Source organism: Alligator mississippiensis, chromosome 3 (assembly GCF_030867095.1).
Source record: "Alligator mississippiensis isolate rAllMis1 chromosome 3, rAllMis1, whole genome shotgun sequence".
NCBI classification, from domain to species: Eukaryota; Metazoa; Chordata; order Crocodylia; family Alligatoridae; genus Alligator; species Alligator mississippiensis.
In genome coordinates this window covers 147,311,088-147,333,955 of record NC_081826.1, presented here as the reverse complement: position 1 = coordinate 147,333,955, position 22,868 = coordinate 147,311,088, and the positions used below count along the sequence as shown (strand labels likewise).

Below are 22,868 nucleotides of genomic sequence, written 5' to 3'. Positions count from 1 at the left end.
TAGCAGTGAAACAGACAGCCCATTTCTTCTTGGAAACCTCAGTTCTCTCTCCTGCAAGTATTAGCTTAATAAGCACAGTTCTGTAAAAATGTATTTTTCTTTATTAGTGGTGAGAGATCAAAGGATAAAATAAATCAGAAATTCAAGGGATTCAATTGTGATATTCAAAATGAACAGAAAATGGTCTGCATAAAGCTATAGCAGCCTTTTGTTCAGGGATCTCGTGGTTGCTCTCACTTCTGGTTGAATGAAAAGACCCATGCCCTTTTAATTCCCCAAAGCCAGACTTCAGGAAAGTGGAACTCACACATTTTTAGATTCCTTGGTTATTCCAAGAAATATTTTAGAGCTTAGAACTGTAGTGATTAGAGCTTTCAGGAAAATCTATGAAAAGTATCTCCTACAAATGGCTAAAGCTTAAGTATTCAGGTCCAGACTGCACAGTCAGCATACATCACCCTAATGCTGCTTTTGGTACGGATTTTTATTTTACTGCCTGCTGCCGAAGAGAAGAGCATGTTTGATTTAATTTGCTGAAAAATGACATTCCTTTGCAAATGTTCTTTCAAAGTGTTAATTAAAGATGGAATTTCAAACAAATTAAAGGAATCTTAATATTTCTTTGCTTGCTCCAGTATCTAGTTTCAGTTGGAAAATGCTTCTACTTCAGGTCAAAACCCTATTCATTCGATGCTTGTGTTCTCAGACCACAAAGCGTGAAATAACAGGCTTCCATCTCTCATATTAAAAGTTGTTTTCTATGTATTTGTTGGCACTTTGTAAAAGTAATTTGTGACTTATCTTCTGCCACCTCTCGTGTTTTGGGGCTTTGTGGACCAGAGGTTAACGGTATCTGCAGTGCAAAGACTTTGTTGCTTCTGGAATCTGGGCTTTATTTTTAAGAGGATTGTCATTTCTGTATTCTTCTGAATGCAAAACATTTCCCAACATAGTGCTAGCTTTAGTAAACTGAAATAGAGCAAAGCACCTCTGGTTTAAGGGAGACTAGACTCTTGGGGTTTTGATCCAGCAGGGGCCAGGGGGGTGTTAATAGCCTATAGCTGGGGGCAGCTGGTATGATCTTTGATAAGGAGACTTTTTTTAATGTAGAATTCTGCCTGGAGCAAAATTCTTCTACAGAGACGCGCTTTAAATTTAGGCAGTGGAGATTTTCTTTATTTCTGTAGGAGAAAGCACTAATGACATGGAACAACACTTTCCTCAAATACTTACAATAACCTTTCTCTAGGGTTTATTCCCATCACAAAAATGGGAATGCTGTCTGAGACTCGCACCTAAGAATTAATTGGAACAATGTTATTTGTATGCATTGGAAGCTTTGGATATGCTTTTTTTCACATTTATTTATGTCTAATGTAAAAGTTAACATTAGAAATGTTCCTCCCCAGCTGTAAAGCTGGTCTTCAGTAGACTCTTCAGATTTATATATTTTAAAGTATTGCCTTTGTTCACAGCATTAACCAATTTCTCTTCAACCTGTTTTTTTTTTCTTTTTGTGGAGGAAAGGTCGGACTTTGCTTTTGTAGGTGTAGGCTAGGCCTGTAGTTTACAAACCTGTACTTTGCTTCCAGATTTCTTTTTCTAATATTGATGTTGTGGATTCCAGAGTTACGACTGAAGTAAATTAGTGATAGCGTCCTTCTGCCAGGGAGAGGGATGGTGAACCTTTTCAAACTGAGTAATTCTACTAGACTTCTCTATTTGTTGCAAGATCTCCACAAAGTGCTTGCCACCTTTGTGTTCTGGGCAGTATTGGCACATGGTATTTGTAGCATCCTAGTTTTGGCTGTGCAGGAGTTGGTTCAGCAGAGCTTGGAAGCATCTGCCTTGGGGCATCAACATTTATTTGACCATTTTTTATTTACTTTTGGCTTGGGTGAAGAGACAAAGACCCAGAGGTGCTGTTAAACTTTATACCTTTCAGTTTTAAGATATGAAATCTGGTTTCTTTTATCTTTGGGCAAGGCAGAGAAGGCTCATTCTTGTGTTGAAGTGGGAACGACTTCTCTCTACAGTAAGCATAGCAGCACTGTATCTTTGTAGAAAATATAGACGTTTTAAAAGAGCTGTGCAGTAAAATGTATTTATCAGACTCTTTCCAGCATTTTTTCTTTGTATGTTTGCCAAAGAGGCTTACAGTGCAAAGGGTTTTATCTGTTATCAATATCTACTCTATTGTACCTTGGTATTTGTTATAGTATTACTGCTTCTGTCGATGCACTGCTGTAAAAATGAAATTTGGCTCCCAAAGCCTGTCTCTGTCTGTGAGGAGTCCATGATGGTGCAGAAGCCTTGTGGGAAGGCATTGTTGTGGGAGAATAAGGATGGTATTGCAGCTAATGATATTCCTTGCATTGAGTTAGACAGACAAGGTTCTTTGGGTGAATCTGATATCTTTTTTTTTAGACCAACTTAAATAGTTGGAAATTACATTTTTTTTTTTTTTCCAACTACTTGAGTTGGTCTAATAAAAGATATCAGATTCAACCAAGGAACCTTGACTGCCTATGTCCTTAGACCAACACGGCTACAACCTAGGCCCTTGCATTGAACTAGTAATTCTTGACCAGGATGCCACAGCATCCTGAGGTGCTTTAAGATCCTCTCAAGGGTGCCATGGGCTGCCACTCAATTTTAAGCATTCTTAGGTGTGCAAACATGATTCACAAGATAATCTCAGTGATTTCAAATAGGAATCCATAATGTCAAAAATGTTCTAACCTCTTGGGGTCTTCCTGAGTTCTTTGCAACAGAAAGCTTGTTTTACTATTTTTCTGTAGTCATAAAACATGTGAAAACTAAGAGCTGGTGTCTCTTCTGAGGGGTGTCTAAAAAAGGTTGCAGTAGACAGACTTTTGAGATTTTTCTAAAACAAATCTCATAAATGTTTTGAGGGGGTGTATGCAAAGGCAGGGGAAATTACATTGCCAGTCCCATTGATTTTTCTGGATGTTGAATTTCCATTTTGCCCCCAAATATTCTCCACATTCACATTTGTTTTTCATGAGATTGCTGTGTTTGACTAAAGGGAATTATGGGGTGCATACAACTTTGGCAAAATCAAGATGATTAAAACATTTCATCTAATGGTAGTCCTGATGGAGAAAGCCTCGGTTTGGTCTGGGAATGTTTTTGGAGAGTTCCAGGCAAGGATGGGCTTGTGAATTTATAGTTATAAAAATGAGTCAAAACTTAGAACTGTCATTTTCCAAGGGGTACTTTGAATCTAAAAAGGTTGAGAACCATTGATCCAGGTGTATGACTTTGTAGTAAATGTTCATAGTCTTGGAGGTTTGATTCTACACTGTGTTACTCCAGTTTTATTGTAATGTTACTTCCCAGTTATTTTATGATATGCATAGGGATAACCTGGTAAAATCTGTAATAATGAGAGATTTATGCGCATTAATTACATTAGCATTCATTGTTCTATGGGTTTTATTTGATTGTGCAGTGTTGCCACGTTTCTCTTTTTATTTGCCACCAAATTAAAAAAACCCGAAATTGGCATTCATCTGATAAAGGCTTATACAATGCTGCTTCTTTCGTCCAGTCTTAATGAAGAACTTGCTGTGCTTGAGCAATTGCTCAGGGATCCTGCTGTGCATCAAAATGATTTGGGGAGAATAATGGTGAATTCAGAGGAATGTGCTGTCACTAACATACACTTTAAAGCACTCCTCACCCAAAAATAGCGCATGCTTCCTGTAACCTGATCTGCACATCTCTTCTTTAAAGCATTTGGTTTATCTCCATTTGAACAATGAGGGAAATCATCCATGTGGCTGTTTTTCAGCTCAAGCAAATTGTTATTGAGGATGGAGAATCATGCTCTGTTTCTTGTCATTTATCTAATGCAAGGTAAATTCAGAAGCTTTCTAAGGGCTTGCTCTCTGCATCAGCTATTTAGGGTTCTTCTGGCTGCGAAATGTGTAGAATCTCCCTCTGAAATCATAAACAAAGTCATCAGACAAATACAGTGATTTTTTTCCTCTTTTTTTCCTCTAGAATTTCAAAGGCAGGAAAGTGTGAAGTCCCAGCAGAAAGGCATTCAGCTATATGACACACCCTATGAACCAGAAGGCAATGGTGTGGAATCAGACTCTGAAAGTGTGGTGAGTCAGCGCTTACGAGAAAGCAAGTTGCCACAGGATGACGACAGGCCTGCGGATGAGTATGATCAGCCATGGGAGTGGAACAAAGTCACCATCCCAGCCTTGGCAGGTAGGATTCCTGGATGCTGTCTGCCTACCGCATTTATGCCCAGCAGTAGCAAAAGAGCTATGTACTGTGGGGTGGAGGGGAGCATGGACGTGTGTACATATGTGGGCTTGTCTGTACAAGATGCTACTGCACAGTTACCGCAAATTTTATTTAGTATTTGTATTATCAAGTACTAGATTAGTGTACAGTAACAAGAGTTCACGCACAGTAGTACCAGCGAATGTCTGTTAAGTGATGCTACTGCTTAGTAGCCTAATAATACTGCGTATTGGTGTATTAGCACTATCTGTGCTGTGACATGCTACTGCACAGTCATCTTCTCGTGTAGACATGCCCTGTGTGTGCATCATTTTGAAGCAAAAGTTAAAGAGAAGTTTAGATTTTCTTGAGATCATCTACCAATAAAGGAAATTTTGTACTTTTAAAAAAGAATCACTATAACTCTTGGAAACAAATTCCACAGTTTGTCCAGATTCTCATCTTCCAATCTAATTCCATGGATAATTTTCATAACATATTAATCCTGCTGCAGGGTTGAGATTAAGATTTATTTGGCTAATTCTGTAAAGTGAACTACTTCCTATGCTGAGGTAAAGTACAGGGGAAAAAAAACTTTCATGTTACGTCCTCTTGTAGTTGTAGGCATTTAAGGCAGCTTTTAGTTGTGTTCATTTTAATTCGGCCTATTGCTGGGTTTACCTGTAATGTGTGCAACATGTTCTTAAATAGGTCAAGAGAATGAATTTATATTAGTGGTACTCGACCTTCAGCCTGCAGGCCAGATCTGGCCCTCAGAGCCATGACACCTGCTCCACAGGGCTCCCCACAGGTCCAGGTATTTGGTGATGGGGGAAGCAGCGGTGGCTAACACTCCCCCACTGCCAAACTTCCGAATCCCACAACTAGAAGATATGGCCCTGTGTGCTGGTTCACAGCCCAGAAAGGTTGCGCTCCATTGATCTGAATGATTCTGCCTCTCAATGTGCTGGTCAATGAAACTTTACATCCAAGTTACCGTTTTTACGTGCCCTCAGGAAGATGCTAAGCAGAGGACTACTTAGCACTGGTGCTCAGGGCCTACTTCCAAGAGGTAAATTGCTCCTCTGTTCCCACTACTGCAGGAAGGCTCATGCTGCCTGAAACCAGAATGCTTTAATCCCATCGGGTGCAGATAACACGTAACAATTGAACCATTCCAAAATGTCACTGACTGGAAATTGGCTCACAAATGTATCAACTGCTGTAGCTTGGACAGGAAGGATTAGGAGCGAGTACCCCACCCAGCATGCCTCCACTGGGCAAATTGAGGGGAAGGGGGAGTGCTTGCACCCATGTTTTGTGAGTCTCAGGGGCGGGTGACCTGTGGCTGGGGACATTATCACTTTTCTCCTTTCCCTTCTTTCCTAAACCATGAGTTAAGTAAACATCAAGAGCTTGCAAATGATAGAAACCTACAGTGTGCTTGCCTAACTTGAAGGAGTGGGGAGCGCTTGGTCCCAAGCTTTTGGTTCCCGTGGTCCAGGGAGCATGATGAGAGGCTGTGATGGAGTGGTGACTGAGGACGCAGCTGGTTGTTAGGTAGTTTTTATTGAACAGGCAGTACGGGGGAGCTCACAGGTAAAGTGCTAAGGAAAGGGGGAAAAGGGTGTCGGGGGCAGTGGAGTTCTGGCTGTGTACCAGAGCAGCCAGCTGCAACAGTGTCCAGGGGGCTGAGGAGCAGTACAATGTGGTATGCTTGCAGGACCAACCAGTCCAGTGTCACAGAAAAAAAATTAGTGTCCATGCATAATTGATTCAAAATAGTACTTAATATTCCAGGCAGATTTAAACTGGTTTATGCAAGCCTATATCTGTCCACATTTAGGTTTAAGTATTATGTGTGCTTCTACCTGAGGTTCCGGTGCTTCCTTGCATTCCTGAGATCCTTCACATTCTGGGTTGACTACTTGCAGAAGTGAAGAACAATGAATGGCGTTAGTGAATGGGCATTTAGAGATGCTTGTTGAGGAGGCAAATCTCATTTAGTATATGTTTATTAAGAATATATGCTTTTATGTATTTTTAAAATGAAACAAAATCAATAAATAAAACTCCTGGGCTAGCAGTTCAAGACCTAGTAAGTGCACATACATATCTGTTGTCTTTTTTCCTAGACAGGGATTTTTTCATTAAATCCTCTTGCCAGCATTCCTCACCTTTTCCTCACCCAGCTGACCTTTTGTAAAGCAATGGATGTTCCACTTTGTAGGGGATTTAGAACTTTTGACATAATTTAAGTATAATGTCTGTGATTGTGTCCTTTGTAGCCAGAATTCCTGAATCATAGGAGTTGGTGTGTAAATACTGTACTGCTTGTAGTTTGTCTTCAGAGGTCAGAAGCAACTGTTCTTAACTGTTTCCCTTAATTAAACAGTATTTTTGCTGATATAACACAGAAGGCTGTCTTTGGTAAATACCTAAATGTCAGTATTTTGTAAGCCGAGTCTTTTACAACCTATCAAAGTTACTAATTTCCTCTGAGGCTTAAAACCATGACATGTTTAAAAAACTTCAGATGTTTGCTTGAACAAGTCATATGGAGACAGCCTTACTAGGAGCTATAGACCAGTTCTGTAGCTATAGACCAGAGTTATTACTATTCAAAGCACAAAACCCCCCTTATGTTGAATAGCATACATTACAGGCAAGCCATTTAAATACAGTCTAGATTGTATGTAACTTCATATGTTTATACTCACCTTACCATTTTTCACCCTCATAAAAAGCTAGTGGGAAATGGTGACACTTTTCTGCTTTGATGGTACTTAAGTAACTTTGGCTGCTTGCAGACATTAAAAGACCAAAAAAAAAGTGCTTTGCAAGAAGAAGCAGTGAGTTACTTTGACTCAGATCTACAGTGTCTGCACAGATCAGGTGCTTCAGCAGGGCTTTCTGGCACTTTTATCTGAAGCTGAGTCAATCAGGTATTAGATAAAAGCACCAAAAAAGCCCCACTAGAGTGCCTGATCTGTACAGACAGTGGGCAAGCCGGATCCAACTAACACACTGCCTCTTCTGGGCACGTGCTAGGCTTGGCATGGGATCGTGCAGAGTTTAAAGTAAAGTGCCGTTTGTTTCTTTTTTTAACATCTGCGAAGCAGCCTGTGTGTAACCTCTCGTATGCAACTGAAGGCTAAGAGTAAATGCAAACATGTATGATAAAAAGGCATTTGTTATTAGAGTGCAAACAAAATGTTTGACTTTTACTTCACTCTTGAAAACTACAGAAACGATCAAGAGAAATATTTTCCAACTTTCCCAGAACAAATTTGGTTCAAAACTGAAAATAATCCCAAGACGTGGAAGCCCAGTTTTATATTTTTTTAAAAGATTCAATACTTCCTAGCAACAGGGGTTTGGGGAAGAAGTTCCTTCTTAGTCAGATGTGCTACTAAAAAAGTCCCCTGCACTAAAAGTAAAAACAACCACTCTTTTTATGGGGAGCAGTAGCTCTGTAATATGTGAATTGCTTTTTAAAAAATGCATTGATTTAACTTTTCCAGATTAAGAACAAAATTCTGTTACCCTTCTGGAGTTAGTGCTTTCCTACAAGGTATAGTTCCATTAACTTTATTTCCACTGTGGTGGGTAGTAGGTAGCTTAAGGATTTGAAAGTATTATTGGCATGCACAAAAAATTGTGCTATTTAAATCACTTTGTAAATCATTTTTGGCATACAAACACTCTCGGCACTAATTTTGTGCGCGGAAGGATGCTAAATAATTTTTAGGTCCTTGGGTTGATGGCCCACTTCTCTCCTTCTAAAACGCTGTACATTTTCAGAGCTTTGGTGGGATGGTGTTGGGGGTTGAAAGAATCTTGACCATGAAGGCAATTCACTGAGTGACTGTGCAAGTACATAGTATCCCATTTAAATTACCATGATGCCATAAAAGATTAGGAACAGTTGGCTTCTGATGAATACCAGCAACAGAGAGCAGATCCTGAGGGTCTGATTTCACAGAACTGCTTGTAAAGTGAAACGTGTAGCATCTCAATAGAAACGGAAGAATATTGTGGGTTTAATCAGCCTTACAGACCACTTCTAGCTCCAATCAGCAGGGGTCTTGCACTTCAACAGTTTTAGCATCTGTTCCTGTTGGACTGTGAAATGCTCGTTGAAGTCTTGTAGTTGCAAATGGCACAACTCACCCGGGCTGCATTACCCGGTGGGTTCAGAGAGGTACTAACCATTTCTTGCCATTCCTGAGCCAACTTAGGTGCAGAATGTAGTTAAACATGCGATGGCAGTTACATTTGTTGAAGGAAGAGAAAGTGCTCCAGCTGTGAAATGGGAAAGGACTAGATATTTTTTCAAAGAGCTATTGACATTCCCTACATCAGGAAACCAGTTGCTTTTTCACAAGTGAGTGTCAAAATGTTGCAGGAGTCTTGTCTTCTTTTTTTCTGTGAGGATAGAAAAAATAATGTTTCTTCCCATGTGGCAGAGAATGCTCACCCCATTTTAAGGAGATGCTGATCATCTCTGTTTGGGTTTATACCTATCACCACCCATTCCTCATCTCTCTCTAGTGACATTGGCAATCTGAAATTACCAGTATTTTGCATTTCCAGCATTTAATAGAAGTAAAGTAATTGGGGCTAGTAACTTCACCTGTAAGAATAAGAAAGTATTCATATTTGAAAGCCCATATTGAACGGTAGGCCTCAGACGTATAGTTTGGCCTTATTGTGTTCTTCAGGCTAACACCTATCTTCCAAAATCTTAGTCCCGTCTTTAACTCTTCTCTGTTTTCTCTGAGGATTACAGATTTTTTTTTTTTGCTTCAAATCCATCAATTTTTTTTTGCTCTGAGTTCATCAAACAAAACACTGCACCTAAGGGTAAACACAATTAAACTCTCAGTGCTGGCTGTATTTACTGTATTGTAAGACATGGTTTCCCCCCCATTTAAAGAGCCTTGTATTAGAATCGAGTAAGAGGGCAGTGTGGGGGCAGGCAGCAGCTGAGGCTTGGGCTTCAGCCCCTACCAAAGGTCTGGGCCATAGCCACAGCTGCTGCCTGCTCCTCCCTGCCCCCTCCATCACACCACCTTCTCCCCACTGTAGCCTCTTCCCCCCTCCTCCATACAACCTCTCCTTCCCTGCCTGCTCCTCTCCCTGCTTTACCCTCGTTCTGTTCCAGCAAGCTCCATGAATGCTGCAACCTAGGGCACTGAGCAGATCCCCAGTGCAGCACAGCTCAGCCCAACCCTGTATCAGCAGCATGCAGTCCAATGCCATGGGCTAAAATGGGGACAGTCTGCTGGTTCAGAGCAAGGGTAAGGGGAGGGAAGTGGGGAGCAAAGGCTGGGGGGGAAAGGGAGGAGGGGAGAAGCAGAGGGAGGGGGAACAGAGCTTGGGGGGAGGAGGGGGAAAGGGAGGGCAGAGGCTGTGGTGAATGGGGGCCCTGCAGCTGCAGGGGTGAGGGCAAAGGTGCAAAGGGGGCAGGCACAAGCAAGGGGCAAGCTGCAAGCTACTTGACCTCCCCATACCACCTGCCTCCCTACAGCGGTGGAGGGGGATGGATTAAAGACAGCCTTCCAATAATTAGATTCTATACATGGAAAATTATAACAAATTTATGAATTTTCCTTGTATAGAATCTAATTATTGGGGGGGTCATCTTAGATTCAAGTAAATACGGTAATCAGGAAGAAGAATGTTAATGTTGAAATAGTATGTAAATAAATGCATAGTATGCCTTGAATGTACAAGTAGAAATATGTGCCTTTAGTACTTACGATAATATCTGAACTTATGCCCTCTAATATTTATATCCTTTAAAAAGGCCAGAGGGGTAGGGGAGTAGAAGTGCTGGTATCCACATTTCCAGATTGAGGAACTGCAGCGTAGGAAAACTAAGAATATGCCTCAAACTAGGATTCATACCAAAAAAATATTATGATGTGTTGGTCTGGCCTCTCGTAGGGAAAAAGGGGTTAGTTGCCTGATTTCCTTGTGCAATCTGCGGGGCGAGTATTAGAACACTCACCAAGGGAGTAGGAGACCTGGGTTTTAGGTCTGAAGAGGACTCAAACCCTCATCTGCAACCCCCCAGGTGAGTGCTCCCAACCATCAGGCTCCTTCCTTGTTGAAACAAGGCCACCCAGCAGCCAAAAATGCATGACTCCATGGGGCCACCAGGAAAGCAGCAAGCAAAAAGGAGCTTGGCTCTGTAGCTAGTGCTAATTAGGTCACTCAGCTGAGAGGCTAGGAGCAAGGGCTGGATTCTGGTCCCTGTTCTCTGGACTGTTTATCATGCAACAAATTAACCCTTATTAATTGAGGTATCCGATGAAGGTGCTCCACTTCAGCATGCCTTAGGGAACTTGTGTTCCTTAGGGTTAATTTGTCATGTGATTGGGACTGTCAGCAAGAAGGGAGGGGGAGCAAGTTGCTGTTTGGGATTTGCCCAGCCGGAGCTGGTGGGGCAGGGAGGGGTGGATTGGAGCTCTCCCCCATCTCGTGAGCCCCTTCCAGCCCCAGCTCGTGCTGGGCAATCCCCAGATGGCAGCTCACTTCCCCCTCCCTTCCTCCTCCCTTTCTGCTGACAGCCCCAGAGCTTGGGGGCTGGGGAAGGGAGGAGGTTCCTTACCTGTAGGCAGGCTTTTTGGGCTCCAGCAGATAGGCTCTATTTTACATTTTTTTCTTAGCCTCTCCACAGCCCCTGACCACCCCGGTTTCCCCTGCTGGGCAGGCTCCTGCCCTCAAGGTGCCCCTGTGGCCTGCGCTGGGCTCAGGCTCTGGCACCCTTAGGCTTAACCTGCCTGTGTCTTGCACCTCTTCCCCTGACATGGCTCAAAACCTCAAAGTCCCTCAGGCACCCCTGCAGTCTCCTTTCCTCCTCTGTCAGTCACAGCCAGTCCTCTGTTACAAACTAGAACAAAAATTCAAGCAACCATTTTAAACTCAAAGTCCCCCCGCTCTAGGTCATCATACCACTACCAGGCCACCTTCCCGCTCTTCGGCTCTTGCTGCCCTAGGATTATCTGCCACAGCCTGCATCTCCCACTTCCCACAAGCTTGAACTGGCAAGAGCTCCTGTCTCAGCAGACTTCAGGGCTCCACTGCCTCTTTGTCTCAGGGACCCTGGTTTATATCCCTTGGGCTCCTTCCTCTTCTGGTCAGCTATTCTCTTGACCAGCTACAGGTATGTCCCCTCACCTTAATGGTCAGCTTACTGCCTAGGCTGTAGTTGTTCCCTTGCTGCCTTCCCTCCGGCAGCTAATTGATACTCGCCTGCCTGGGGCTCTTTCTGCTGCCATTTCTCTTTTTAAGTAACAGGAGCCCCTGGCTCCCTCTTACAGTCATGCATTCTTCACTCAGCTTGATGCTTCCCATATCTAATGCAACTAATAATAGGTAGGTGTTTTAAGGAGCTGGTAGTTATCCTGTTCTCTAGATCAGTGGTTCTCAACTTTTTTTGTACCAGGACCCACTTGGAAACATCCATGGGCAGACGGTGGTCCTCACTCCTGACCCACTGCCCCCAAGCCCCCAGCCTCCAAGTGTGTGAGGCAAAGGGAGGGTGTGTGGGGCCTGGGGAGCCCCAAGCAGCCCCTTGCAGACTGGAACTCCAACAGCCTGCAAGGGAAAAGCCACTGTTTCCCACTTTTTTTTTCTCCTTTAAAGGGGAATCCATTTTTAAAGTTTGATCCATTTTTAAAGTTTGTTTATGACCCTTTCATATATTCTTGTGAAGCACTTTGGGGTTGCAACTCATGGATTGAAAAACACTGCTCTAATGTGTCAGTGGTCTGTAGTAGGCAGCAATGTGGGTCCCATCTTGTGCTGAGATCAAGTGTATTTTGCTGCACTGGTCTGTTACCCAAACCAAGATGGATTTAAAAGGCATAATGTAGTGAAGGGATGCACCCCTCTCCAATACACTGCGGACAGGATGCCCTACAAGTCTTGTAATTAGCTTCCCACTGGCCAGTTTCCAGTGGGAGGATTGTTGACTACATCCCTGCTTTATGGACATGGGGCACTCCTCCCTAGCTTGCTCCTGTAGCCTTTGGTTAAGGGCAAATAAGACTTGGCTTCTGAACCCCAAGCCTCTGAGCGTGGGCCTGTACGTAAAATGCCTGCCAATGGTTTTGAGAGTATCTGAAGCCCCAGGCTGAAAAGTCTGAGCTGGAGGATACTTGCTGGTGTAGCGCTGTACAGGGTGTTTGAACAATTGAGTGTTGCTCAGTTGAGAGGATTTGGAACCGATTTGGCTGATCTGACCTGGAATACAAAAAATTAAAAAAAAAAAAAGGTTCCCCGTTTTATACTTTATCTGCAATCAGCTGTTTGCTTCAAAGCTTATCCATGGCTCAAATAGATAATAGTAGGTCTGGCCATTCCCCTTCCCATTTTGTCTACTTGATCCTTCTTACACAAGTTATAACTATCATTTTGCTTTAAAAAAATTGCAGTCATACAAGTCTTTCCTCTAGGTCAAATGTATGTCTGTAAAAGAGCAATTCTAGTGTCTCTTGTTTACTACCCAGGCCATAAGCATTGTTGTTCAGACAACTAGAGAATTTCTATTTGTGTCTCCCCATGCCTGAATTAATTCTGTTCTCAGTATCTTGATTTTGTGTTAAATCACTTGTTTTGCCTCTAAACCCATCTCTTTTGTTACTAAGCACTCTCCTGTTCCAAATAGCCTCTTCCCAAGCAGACAGGTTCCCTTCCTCCAGAGTTGGGGATTATCCAATTTAGACACATCCCTCCCCAAAATCAGTGGACCAGAATTGAAACTTGGTACTTTCTACCTCTTACCTGGTCATTGTTTTGCACCTAGGATCTCTTGTCATCTTTCATTCATGGGATGGGAAGGATGTCATATGCTTTTCTTCAGTGCCCTTCTTTGTTTCCTGAAGTTGTCTATAATTTGTGAGGCCATCTGCAAAGTAGACATTAGTACCAATACGCACCCATGCCAGTGCATCTTTGCCTGCTTTTTTTCAGAAGCCTAACTGTCCTAAGAGGCTTGTCTTTCTTCCTGGCTCCAAGGAAGTTGCACATTGTCTTCTTTCCACTGTTCTTTATATACAAGGCTAGTTTTGTTGTCTTTGGATAGTTAGAGCTCTGTGGACATGGTAGACTCTTACATGCTTGGCTGATCAGCCACCCACAAGTACATTCCACATAGCTTTACTCTTTCCCATTCTCCAGAACTAAATCTTCAGGCATGGTTCCTTCACTTTCTAAACTGAGAACCTGAACTACTGCTTTCTCAGTGGTTTTGAACTGCCAAGTTGTCCCTCTTGTACCTTGCTGTGACCAATCCTGCTTTTGTTAATCAGCTTGCAAGGGGGATGCTTCCTGTCTCTGACCTGCGCTTTATCTAATCTTGTTGCTAGTTTGAAAGTCCCATTAAATATTTTGATACTATGAATCATTGTGTTTAGCTTTTATTGTTCCTTGCTTCCTGTGTTGTGCTATAAAGAATCACTGTGGCCTGTTATTTTAAAAATACATTGACAAGAAATTTGTTACGAGCATATGATAAGTCACGTGCACTTATAACCTGATGTCATAAAGATTGAGCAGTTCTTAAAAGGCCGTAAAAGGTTCTTTAAATGCCTGTTAAAGGTGACTTGTGGCTGTGATGTTGGAAAGTCCATCCACATCTTCTGTATATCCTGAGTGCCTGTCTAGCTGTAATAGCCCTTTGTTCAGCCTAGTGCTCATGTCTCTGCTGTCTTAAAACTCCCTGGACATAGTGAGTAGGTCTGTGGGAAGCAGGGAGTCTGGGTGCAGTGGCTGAGGTGTTCTTTGGGCTACCTTCCTCCCAAGTTTTCTCTACTTTGCTCACCTGTGGACTACAGAATATTATAGTGGAGTATAATTCAGCTGGTAGAGGTGCTGTGCCATTCTGCCACCTAGCTATGCACATATTTCACAGCTCCGTGTTAGTTGGCTGTGGGGTGGTTTGAACAGTGACTGAGCAGCTTTATCAGTAACCATTCAGTAAGCAGGTCCTTGCTTTTTGTGCAAAGCTGGTGTTTCCCAGTCAGAATGCCACATTTTGTCCTCATTGTATTAGCTATTCATCAGTGACAATACGGTGAAGATGAGATGAATCTTTTATGTCATTCCCTTTGGACATTGCTTACAGCTCCTGGCTGACCATCCAAAAACAAGCCTGGCTGGTTTATAGCTTCATTAAAACCCTGTCAAACGAAACCAAACCCTTGTACCTTCATTTCAGAACACTTTACTCTGTCACCTTATTTAATCTCATCGCTGTATGCAAATTGATCACATTTAATTATTTTCATGCCATATGGGTGTGACCTAAAATGACACTCCCTCGCTCCTTTCTTTAAGTAAAGATTTTCCTTGCAAAGTTTGCACTTGTTTAAACTGAACAGCCCTCAGATGGTGAAGACCCAACCCTTTCCAAAAGGGTGGTCAGTGATAGGGGTGGAATGTAGTGTTCTGTGGTTGTAGAGGAAGGTTGGTGCATGCATAGACAGCGCTGAAAGCACGTGTAAACAGAGGAGCTGGTAGCATCTGAGCAGAGTTCCAGGAGGAGGTCAGACTGAGCATGCTTTAGCTTGGCTAATGGAGTATGTACAGTACTTGCTACCTTGGTAGTGAACACATGGCTATATTCCGCATGTGCATGACTGTTGGCAGCTTCATCACCCTCTCTAAACAGGCTACTTCAAGAGTCTACAAAACTGCTTATGTTCAGTTAGCTACCAATTTTTGACTAACTTGACCCCCCTTGGCCAAGGCTTAAGTCAAGAAGACCATTTTGGAGTGCAGGAAAAGATCTGAATGACCTTTAACATCAAGGAAAAATGGATCCAGTAACAAAACAAAACTTACATCATTAATAAATTTCTTATCTTTGCTTTACAAATGCGGAAGCTGGACAGCGTTGAACAGGGTTTGTACTAGACAAGGTAGATGTAATTATTTACTACAAAAATAAAATTTAATTAAGGACCCCAAGTGTGAGTGTGGCAAAATCCAAACTACAGCAGCACGGAGGAATGTCCTGTTTATCATTTTAATGGTTGTACTGAACACCTGCATCAGGCTACTGATGATGTCTTGCAATGGATATCAAATCTTAAACTGTCAAGTTAGCCTTATCCCTTATAATGCTGTTGTTTATAGGTTGTTTATAGCTTGTTCTGTCATTCAGTTGCTGTATTCCATATGAATGAATAAATAAAACACCCTCTCTATAGTTAGCCTGGCTTATACCAGTTGACATTGTGGGCTTGGGATCTGATTCCCAAGCCCTTGGTCTCTAAACCTCTGGTTCAGGAAACAGATCAGGGGGAGTGATTATTCCCCTCTATTCAGTGTAGATCAGGGGTGGGCAATTATTTTGGGTGGAGGGCTGCTTACCAAATTTTGGCAAGCCGCTGAGGGCCGCATGACAGGTAGCCAGGGTCAGATAAATATAAATTTTCTAAATTTTTTAGGGACCCTGCGGGCTGGATAGAACGGCCTAGCGGGCCGCATCTGGCCTGTGGGCTGCATTTTGCCCACCCCTGGTGTAGATGATGCCACTTCTGGAGTATTATGGCCAGTTTTGGGCCCCCCACTACCAAAGGGGTTTGCAAAAATTAGAGAGAAGTCCAATGCAGGGCAACAAAAAAGGTGAGGGGGCTGGGGGACATGACTGACAAGGAGAGGCTGAGGGAACTGGGCTTATTTAGTCTGGAGAAGAGAAGACAGAGAAGGGATTTAATAGCCTTCAATTACCTGAAAGGGGGGTTGCAAACAGGATGGAGCTAGACTGTTCTCAATGGTTCTAGGTGACAAAACAAGGAGCAATGGTCTCAAGTTGCAAGAAGAGAAGTTTAGGTTAGATATTAGGAAAAACTATCTCACTACAACGGTAATAAAACTCTGGAACAGGTTACCCAGAGAGGTTGTGGACTCTCCATCCTTGGACCGAGCTAGACAGAGCCTTGGCTGGGATGATCTAATTGAGGATGGTCCTGCTTTGAGCAGGGGGTTGGACTAGATGATCTCCTGAGGTCCCTTCCAACTGTAATTTTCTATGATTCTATGACTTGGACTTCTCAAGACTATGTACATATTCTGTATTCTGTACCAAGTGGCCAAGGGCAGTGTGATTTGCCTGGCCAGTTTGCTGCTGAGCCAAGACAACATGTCGACTTTGAAAAGCCACAGAAACTAGCTCATAAAGGCCAGCTCTGATGATGCCTTCAAACTCTTCTGCTTCCTAGTCTGGGCACATTTGAATTTGGACACTTCACCTCGCAAGAAAAAGTGTACCAGTTCATGTCATGCTAAACCACTGAGGTGGACTCCCTGCAAGGTAGAAGATGGAAGTTGGTCCTACAGGTGTAACCCCTTGAGAAGCATGAGGGAGAGGGCTTCAATTTCCAGTGACGTGATGTTTTTTGTTGCTGACGAGTGTTTCAAGCTTGGATCCTCGGAGGGCTACATAATTTTGCACTTTCGCTGTTTGTTTTTAATATGTGTATAATAAAGGTTTTAAAAGTCTAAAAGCTTCTCTCACTCCCTCTCTCTCAGGTTGGCAGGGCTTGATGTCACCTACTTGGTGTCCATGGGCTCTGGACCTGCTGACCTTAGCTTGTCCCCAAATCAACTGACCCAAAAAATGAACGTGTGGTTTCCCAGACTTGAGTTATTTGGCAGTAGGGGAAGAGTGTGGGAAACCATGCTGTGTCTAAGTAGGCATTCAGCTGCTAGGGGCTGTTAACCTAGAAACTTTCCCTGGAAAACGTCTCTAATGAAAGAGTTCTAGCTAAGCATTTTTCATTACACCTTACCTTTGAATTGGAACAAATTATAGAAAGGGCCATAAAAGGACCACTCTCCTGATTCGGAGTGTAATACAGCCGTATAAGCATTGTCAGTGTGCACCACCCTTCTTTCTTTTATTCTTCATTGTACATTTTAGTTTTCTGTTTGATATGTTTTTTGGGGTTTTTTTACCAATCCTAATTAACAGTTGTAATGTGCAGCCTCAGAAAATGTGTGCATGTTTTTGTCTGTCTCTGTCTTAATCCCACCCACACAAACACAAAGCAGGTATTAAAAAAAAAAAGACATTTCGCTCAGCGTACCTTTTCCTGTTCCCGTTTTTTTTTTGTTTGTTTGTTTTTTTATTATTGGGGGAAGGAGAAGAACTCCTTCTCACTCTAATTATTAGTTCAGAATCTGCCTCCCTTCATGAGTGAGCTGGATTTAATTCTGCTGTGAGCACTATTAATAGAAAAGTCAGATTAATTCTGATTGCAGCATCTTTTGCAGAGGAGATAAAAGAGGAAGAAGCTAATCATTGCCTTTATTATACAGCATGTTTGTATTTCACAAGCCAGGCAGGTGGGGCTGGAGGGAGCCATTTTAGGTTGGGCAAGGGACTGTCTCTCTTTTGAAAGTCTTGGTGAGCAAACGAAAAAGGATCCCCTGACATGGGTGGGTTGTGGTGTTTGTGACTCTTCTCCAGTTCCGGTTTCAGGAATGTCCTGAGCTTAGGCAAGCTTTTTACTTTAGGGCCTAAGGTTGAAGCAAGTCTCTCATCTGCTGACTTCAGTGAGCCTTTGTAGAGGGCCTGGTTTTGGTTTTCTTGGGTACTACTACTTTAACTGTTCCACAGTAGCAGCCACAGACCATGGCCCTGATGGACTGGGTGCTGTACAAAGATGGTGTCTGTCCAAAGAGCCAAGACTGGTTTTTAAGTATGGTTGCAAACAGACATTGCCTTTGTGCCACCATAAAAAATTTTATGGTGACACAAAGTGAAAGCAAACAAATATCCGTGCCCTGTGCCAGACCACAAACACAAACTTGTGGCCACAACAAAAGGTAGTATAATTTGTGCCATTATTTTGCAGCAGACATCTGTTTGTTTTAGAGTGGGAGAGCTGTTTGTTTTAGAGTGGGAGAGCGTGGGCAACCTGGAGTTTTGGGTTAAAACTGTGGATGCAACATGCTTGTTTAAGGGAGCTCTACTACAAAATGACCAAGACTGCTAGCATCTACTCCCACAGGTTTCTGCATCAGGTGTTAACTAGATACCAGGCTGCCACCTTCACATTAGTTTAAGTAGCAGTGGCTGGCTCAGAGGAGAAGGGCTGTTTTCCTTTTGCCTGGTAAAATGCTCATAGGACTGTATGATGGCAGCAGGATGCTTGGCTGCAGGATCAGGAATACCTGTTGTGCTTCACTAAGTGGCAGGTGTATTGATTTTTGTTGTTACACTCCAAGGCAAGACAGGTCACTGGATTCACAGAACCAAAAGAGTAGGTGCTGCAGGCTCAGGAACAGGCATTAAAGATTAACTAGGGGAAGGAGCCAGCAAACCCGTGAGTTGTGATGCAGCTTCCTGATGGAATAGAGGCCCATTGTTCTGCCTCTTGACTTGTGCACATTGTGAGTGGCAGACTATCTGTCTGAGCAGCTGCTTGGAGCTGACTGCTCTGCGGAAATACAGAAGCGAGCAGGAGCAGTACTGGCTTGCCCTGTTTGTCTCAGTTTGCTGGACTTGGCCCGCACTTGGAGGACTCTTATCTGACAGTCACTGGCAATGACTGAGTGTAATGGGAGGGCAGTGGCACCCGCACTATTGACTGCATCCTTGGAGAGCCTGACTGGGTGTGGAGGGGGCGCTTTTAATTATTGTCATAAGTGCTGTAATATTTCCTCCCTCGGTGCTGACCTGTTGCGGGCCTCTGGGGATGAGAATGGGGGTTGGGATGAGGGATGCACTGAAAGAGCATGGGTGCAGTGTGCTCTGAGGTGCTTCAGCCCCTCTCTGTGGACTGTGCGCTGGCAATTAAGTTATATTTGACCGAGAACTGGTGCAGAGAGGAGCCAGGTTGTGTGGGGAGGGGAAGTGGAATCACAAACGTGAAGTATTTCCATGAATTAATACACATTTGAATGAAGCTCTCTTCTGCAGTGCAGGAACTAGAGACAAAAGGCTGTAGCTCAGTGGTTTTCAATCGTTTTAGAGTCAAGGCACCCTGTGGAAAATGCCAGCTTCTAATTTTCACTAATTTTTTTTGACTAGAGAAAAATAACAAAGCAATTCCTCTGTTGTAAAGAACTCAGAACAAAGACCACAACCAGACAGAATGGCTTCAACTCATGTGTTCCTATTTGAAATCTCTGGGTTTATCTTGCGGATCAGTATTTCCATACCTAACAGTGCTAACGTTGTGTGGCACCCCACAGCACCCTTGAAAGGATGTCAAGGCACCCAAGGGTGCAGTGACAACCTGGCTAAGTATCACTGCTGTAGATGGTGATGTGAAATGGGACCCATTCAGCCTAGCCTTCTCTGTAATACAGACCAGAATCATGGCTGGTCAGGCTCCATCACTACTTGTGGTGTAATTGGGCTGGAGCAGGGTTGTCAAACTCATCTCCAGCCCCAGGATAGATACAGCCTTCAGGGGTCCTCCCACGCCCCATCCACAGGGCAGGAGACCATGACAGGTGTCTGGCAGGTGCAGGGCTAGTGAAGGCTATATCTGCATAGTCCTCTCTAGTCCCCCTGCTGCTGAGGGGACATGCCATCAGGGCTTGGGGGCACCAAATTCTATAGCAGGCTTCTGGCCTGCCCTCAACTTGAAGTAGCCTGGCAGGCCAGATCAGACAGCTCTGCAGGCTGGATCTGGTACTTGGGATTGATCTCTGACATCCCTGGGGTACAGCAAATTTTAAAGCAAAAATCCCTTATTTCAGTGTGTAAATCATGGCCCAAGTATCAAGTAGGGTGAGATAATACACATTTAAATAACAAAGAGATATTTAGCATATAAAGATGGAATTCTCTATGGCCATTTATAATTCTCTGTAACGACTGTTGTAGCATGTAGTGAGTACCCTTCTCATTGTGAGTTTTAAGTTCTTGACATTCTTCATATATTAGTTTTGATAACTTTCCAAGAACAAAGAATAATACGAGTTGGTTATTGTGAGCTTCCCACACAAGGGTGGTGATTGTGTTCTACCCATAGACTTTTTTTTTTTCTATGGCAGTATATGAAATGCTAAAACAGAAACTTCATTGTTTGGCAAACACTGAAAATGCAAACCAAATATTTACTGTATGACTCTACAATACCACAGCACTTCACGCTAGAATGAGATCACATCCGCGGGCAGTTGTGTACACTGAAACACAAAACGCACAGAAGTATAAACTGCACAGAAGTACAAAATAGCTGGTATTCTAAAAATAATCTTATGGGGGTGGGGGCTATATGTATGTGCATGTAAAGTCGGACACTGTTCTTTATATCCTTTCTACATCATATGAAATGACTCAATTATATTTAAGGAAGACAGTGTAATAAATAGTTGTTTCATCTCCCTTTTCACTTATCTCCCAGGCGCTTTTACACAGCTTTTGGGGCTGGATTTTGTCATATGCATACTCCATTTTTTTATGTACTATTTGGGGGGTTCTGATGAGAGCATTTGCTATTTGAACACTAAACTTCTTAAGAAAAAGACAATAGTTTTGTTTTATATTAGACCTTTGTTTTGCAGTATGTTTAGATTAAGATTAATTTTTAATTTGCCTCCGTTGGGGCTATAATTTAATTAGCTTCTACTATTTAATGTTTGGTTTAATCATTTGTATAAATGCAAGTTATTTTAAGGGATTTCACAATTATCTTTATGAAGACACACTAAATTAAAAACACTTTGCTGTTCTTTTTGGTGTTTTTAAAAAAATTATGGGCTATATAGAAATTTAATTAAAATATGTTATGATACATTTAAATCTTTTGCTGGCTTCTATCAGCATCTTTACTCCTGTTTTGATGATGATATGTTAGAACACTTACTTAGGTGAATTGGATTTCTGTAATTTTAGTTGTCGTCCACTGCCACTTGCCACTTCTCAAATATATGGTTATGATTATTTGTTGCAAATGGCATGTCAGCAGTGCCCCTGAACATAGATTTAATATGAAGTCTAGCTTATTTGCATCATGTTTTACTTAAATGAACTTTGGTGAAAATTAATATCTGCAAGGATGCATTCAAAACAGGAGCTTGCCATTTGACATTGTTGTAATGGTCCACATGGAGTTCTGTCCTGTTCCCAGGACTGGGCATCAGAAAGGTCACACTGTATGCAGTGATTCTGTGGGAAGGTAGTCATACTGTATGCATTGTAAGAATAGAAAAATTAGAAATTTCTGAAAGGCAGATACAGTGTTGGAATTATTGGGGGAGTGGAGCTTTGAACCTGATCTTGCTAGCCTTCCCTTCAGGCACTGCCATTGAAGGCCTCACTGGAGACCTTTTTGGGGCTAGATGCTTTAAAACTTTCCTCCATTTTCAACCTCCCTATCATGATAGAGCCTCCAAAATGAAACTGCAAATTCTCTAGCTGTGGAGAAGAGCAAAATAAATCATCCTGACAAGGTTGAGGGTGTTGATTTGTCATGTAACTGGAAATGAGGAGGAAATGCAAGAAATGCAAATATTTATAGCAGTCTTGCTTGCTAAAGTTGTCTCCCCAAGAAAACATTTGCCTCTCTGCTCCAGATAAAGCTTTACATTAGGCATCTTATGGGTAGGGCTGTTTTCTGCTTTGCAAATGCACAGATGTGGAAGAGGCAGTGGAAGACCAGATACAGCTAGCCTCCTGCTTTTGCTGTGGGGCAGCATGTCCCCATCATGACCTGTGAAATCATCCACCAGAATCTTGTGAGGGGCTGTTCCTCTGTGTCCAGCCTGGGCAGTATTTGGCTTTGAATGCTCAGGGTTATTAGCAGGGATTCAGGTTTTCCGTTTCCCATGGAAAAACGGAGTAAAACTTGGATTCCTCCCCCTTACTGGAGTAAAACGCGGATTTCTCATTTTAGCAGAGAAACTTAGGCAGGGGTGCCACGCACACGGTGCCAAGTAGCCTAGAGAGCAGCTCCTGCAGGTTTAAGGGGGTGGGGAAAATTGAGAGCCCCATAAGGAGGGAGGGAGTTGGGCAGGGCTGGGGCTGGGAGCTGCTGCCCTGCTGGGCAGTGTCAGGCTTGGGGCCTGGGGCTGCAATGCATGGCTGCAGGGCTGAAGTGGGGTGGGTGGCAGGCAGTTTGTCTGAGGGTGGGAGAGGCCAGGGGGGAACCCGTGCCCTCCAGATCTGTGCATAAGGTGAGGGTGGGGGAGGGTGCGAGCTTGGGCTCCCTCCCTGCTGCCCTCCCCCAGGGGCCTCCGCTGCAGGGCAGAGCGTGGATGCGCTGGCAAGCTACTTGCTGCGAGCTCCGCGCTGCCCTGGTGACACATCCCCTATGCACATGGGGGGCAGCAGGGGCAGAGGCGCAGGGTTGTAGCCCCCCAGGAGTGTGCGCTGTAGGGGGCAGCTGGCCCCACCCTGCCCGAGCCTGCAGCAGGCAGGCGGGGGGGGAGGGGGGGAACGACGACACCGAGCTGGGCTTCGTGCTTTGCTCTGCTGCAGCAGTCGCTGCCTTCTGCCACTCCGGCAGGGCTGGTGGGGCAGGGGTTGTGGGTGGGGGTGAGGGGCACCAGTGAGGCTGTGGGGGGTCTTTAATTTGAATCATGGATTTTGGGGGTTTTATCAGAGAATTTGTGATTATTTTTATTTT

At 43.4% G+C, this 22,868-nt stretch overlaps 1 protein-coding gene across 3 annotated transcripts in view; it reads left to right on the top strand.

The window, feature by feature from the left end:
- SHB (SH2 domain containing adaptor protein B) overlaps positions 1–22,868 on the top strand; it is a 157,343-nt gene that overhangs the window by 83,683 nt on the left and 50,792 nt on the right. For all 3 annotated transcript variants that reach the window (XM_059724501.1, XM_006259128.3, XM_059724502.1), the window contains one exon: positions 4,030–4,245. In XM_059724501.1, the coding sequence (XP_059580484.1) occupies positions 4,030–4,245 (216 nt within the window). The remainder of the gene's footprint in view (positions 1–4,029; positions 4,246–22,868) is intronic.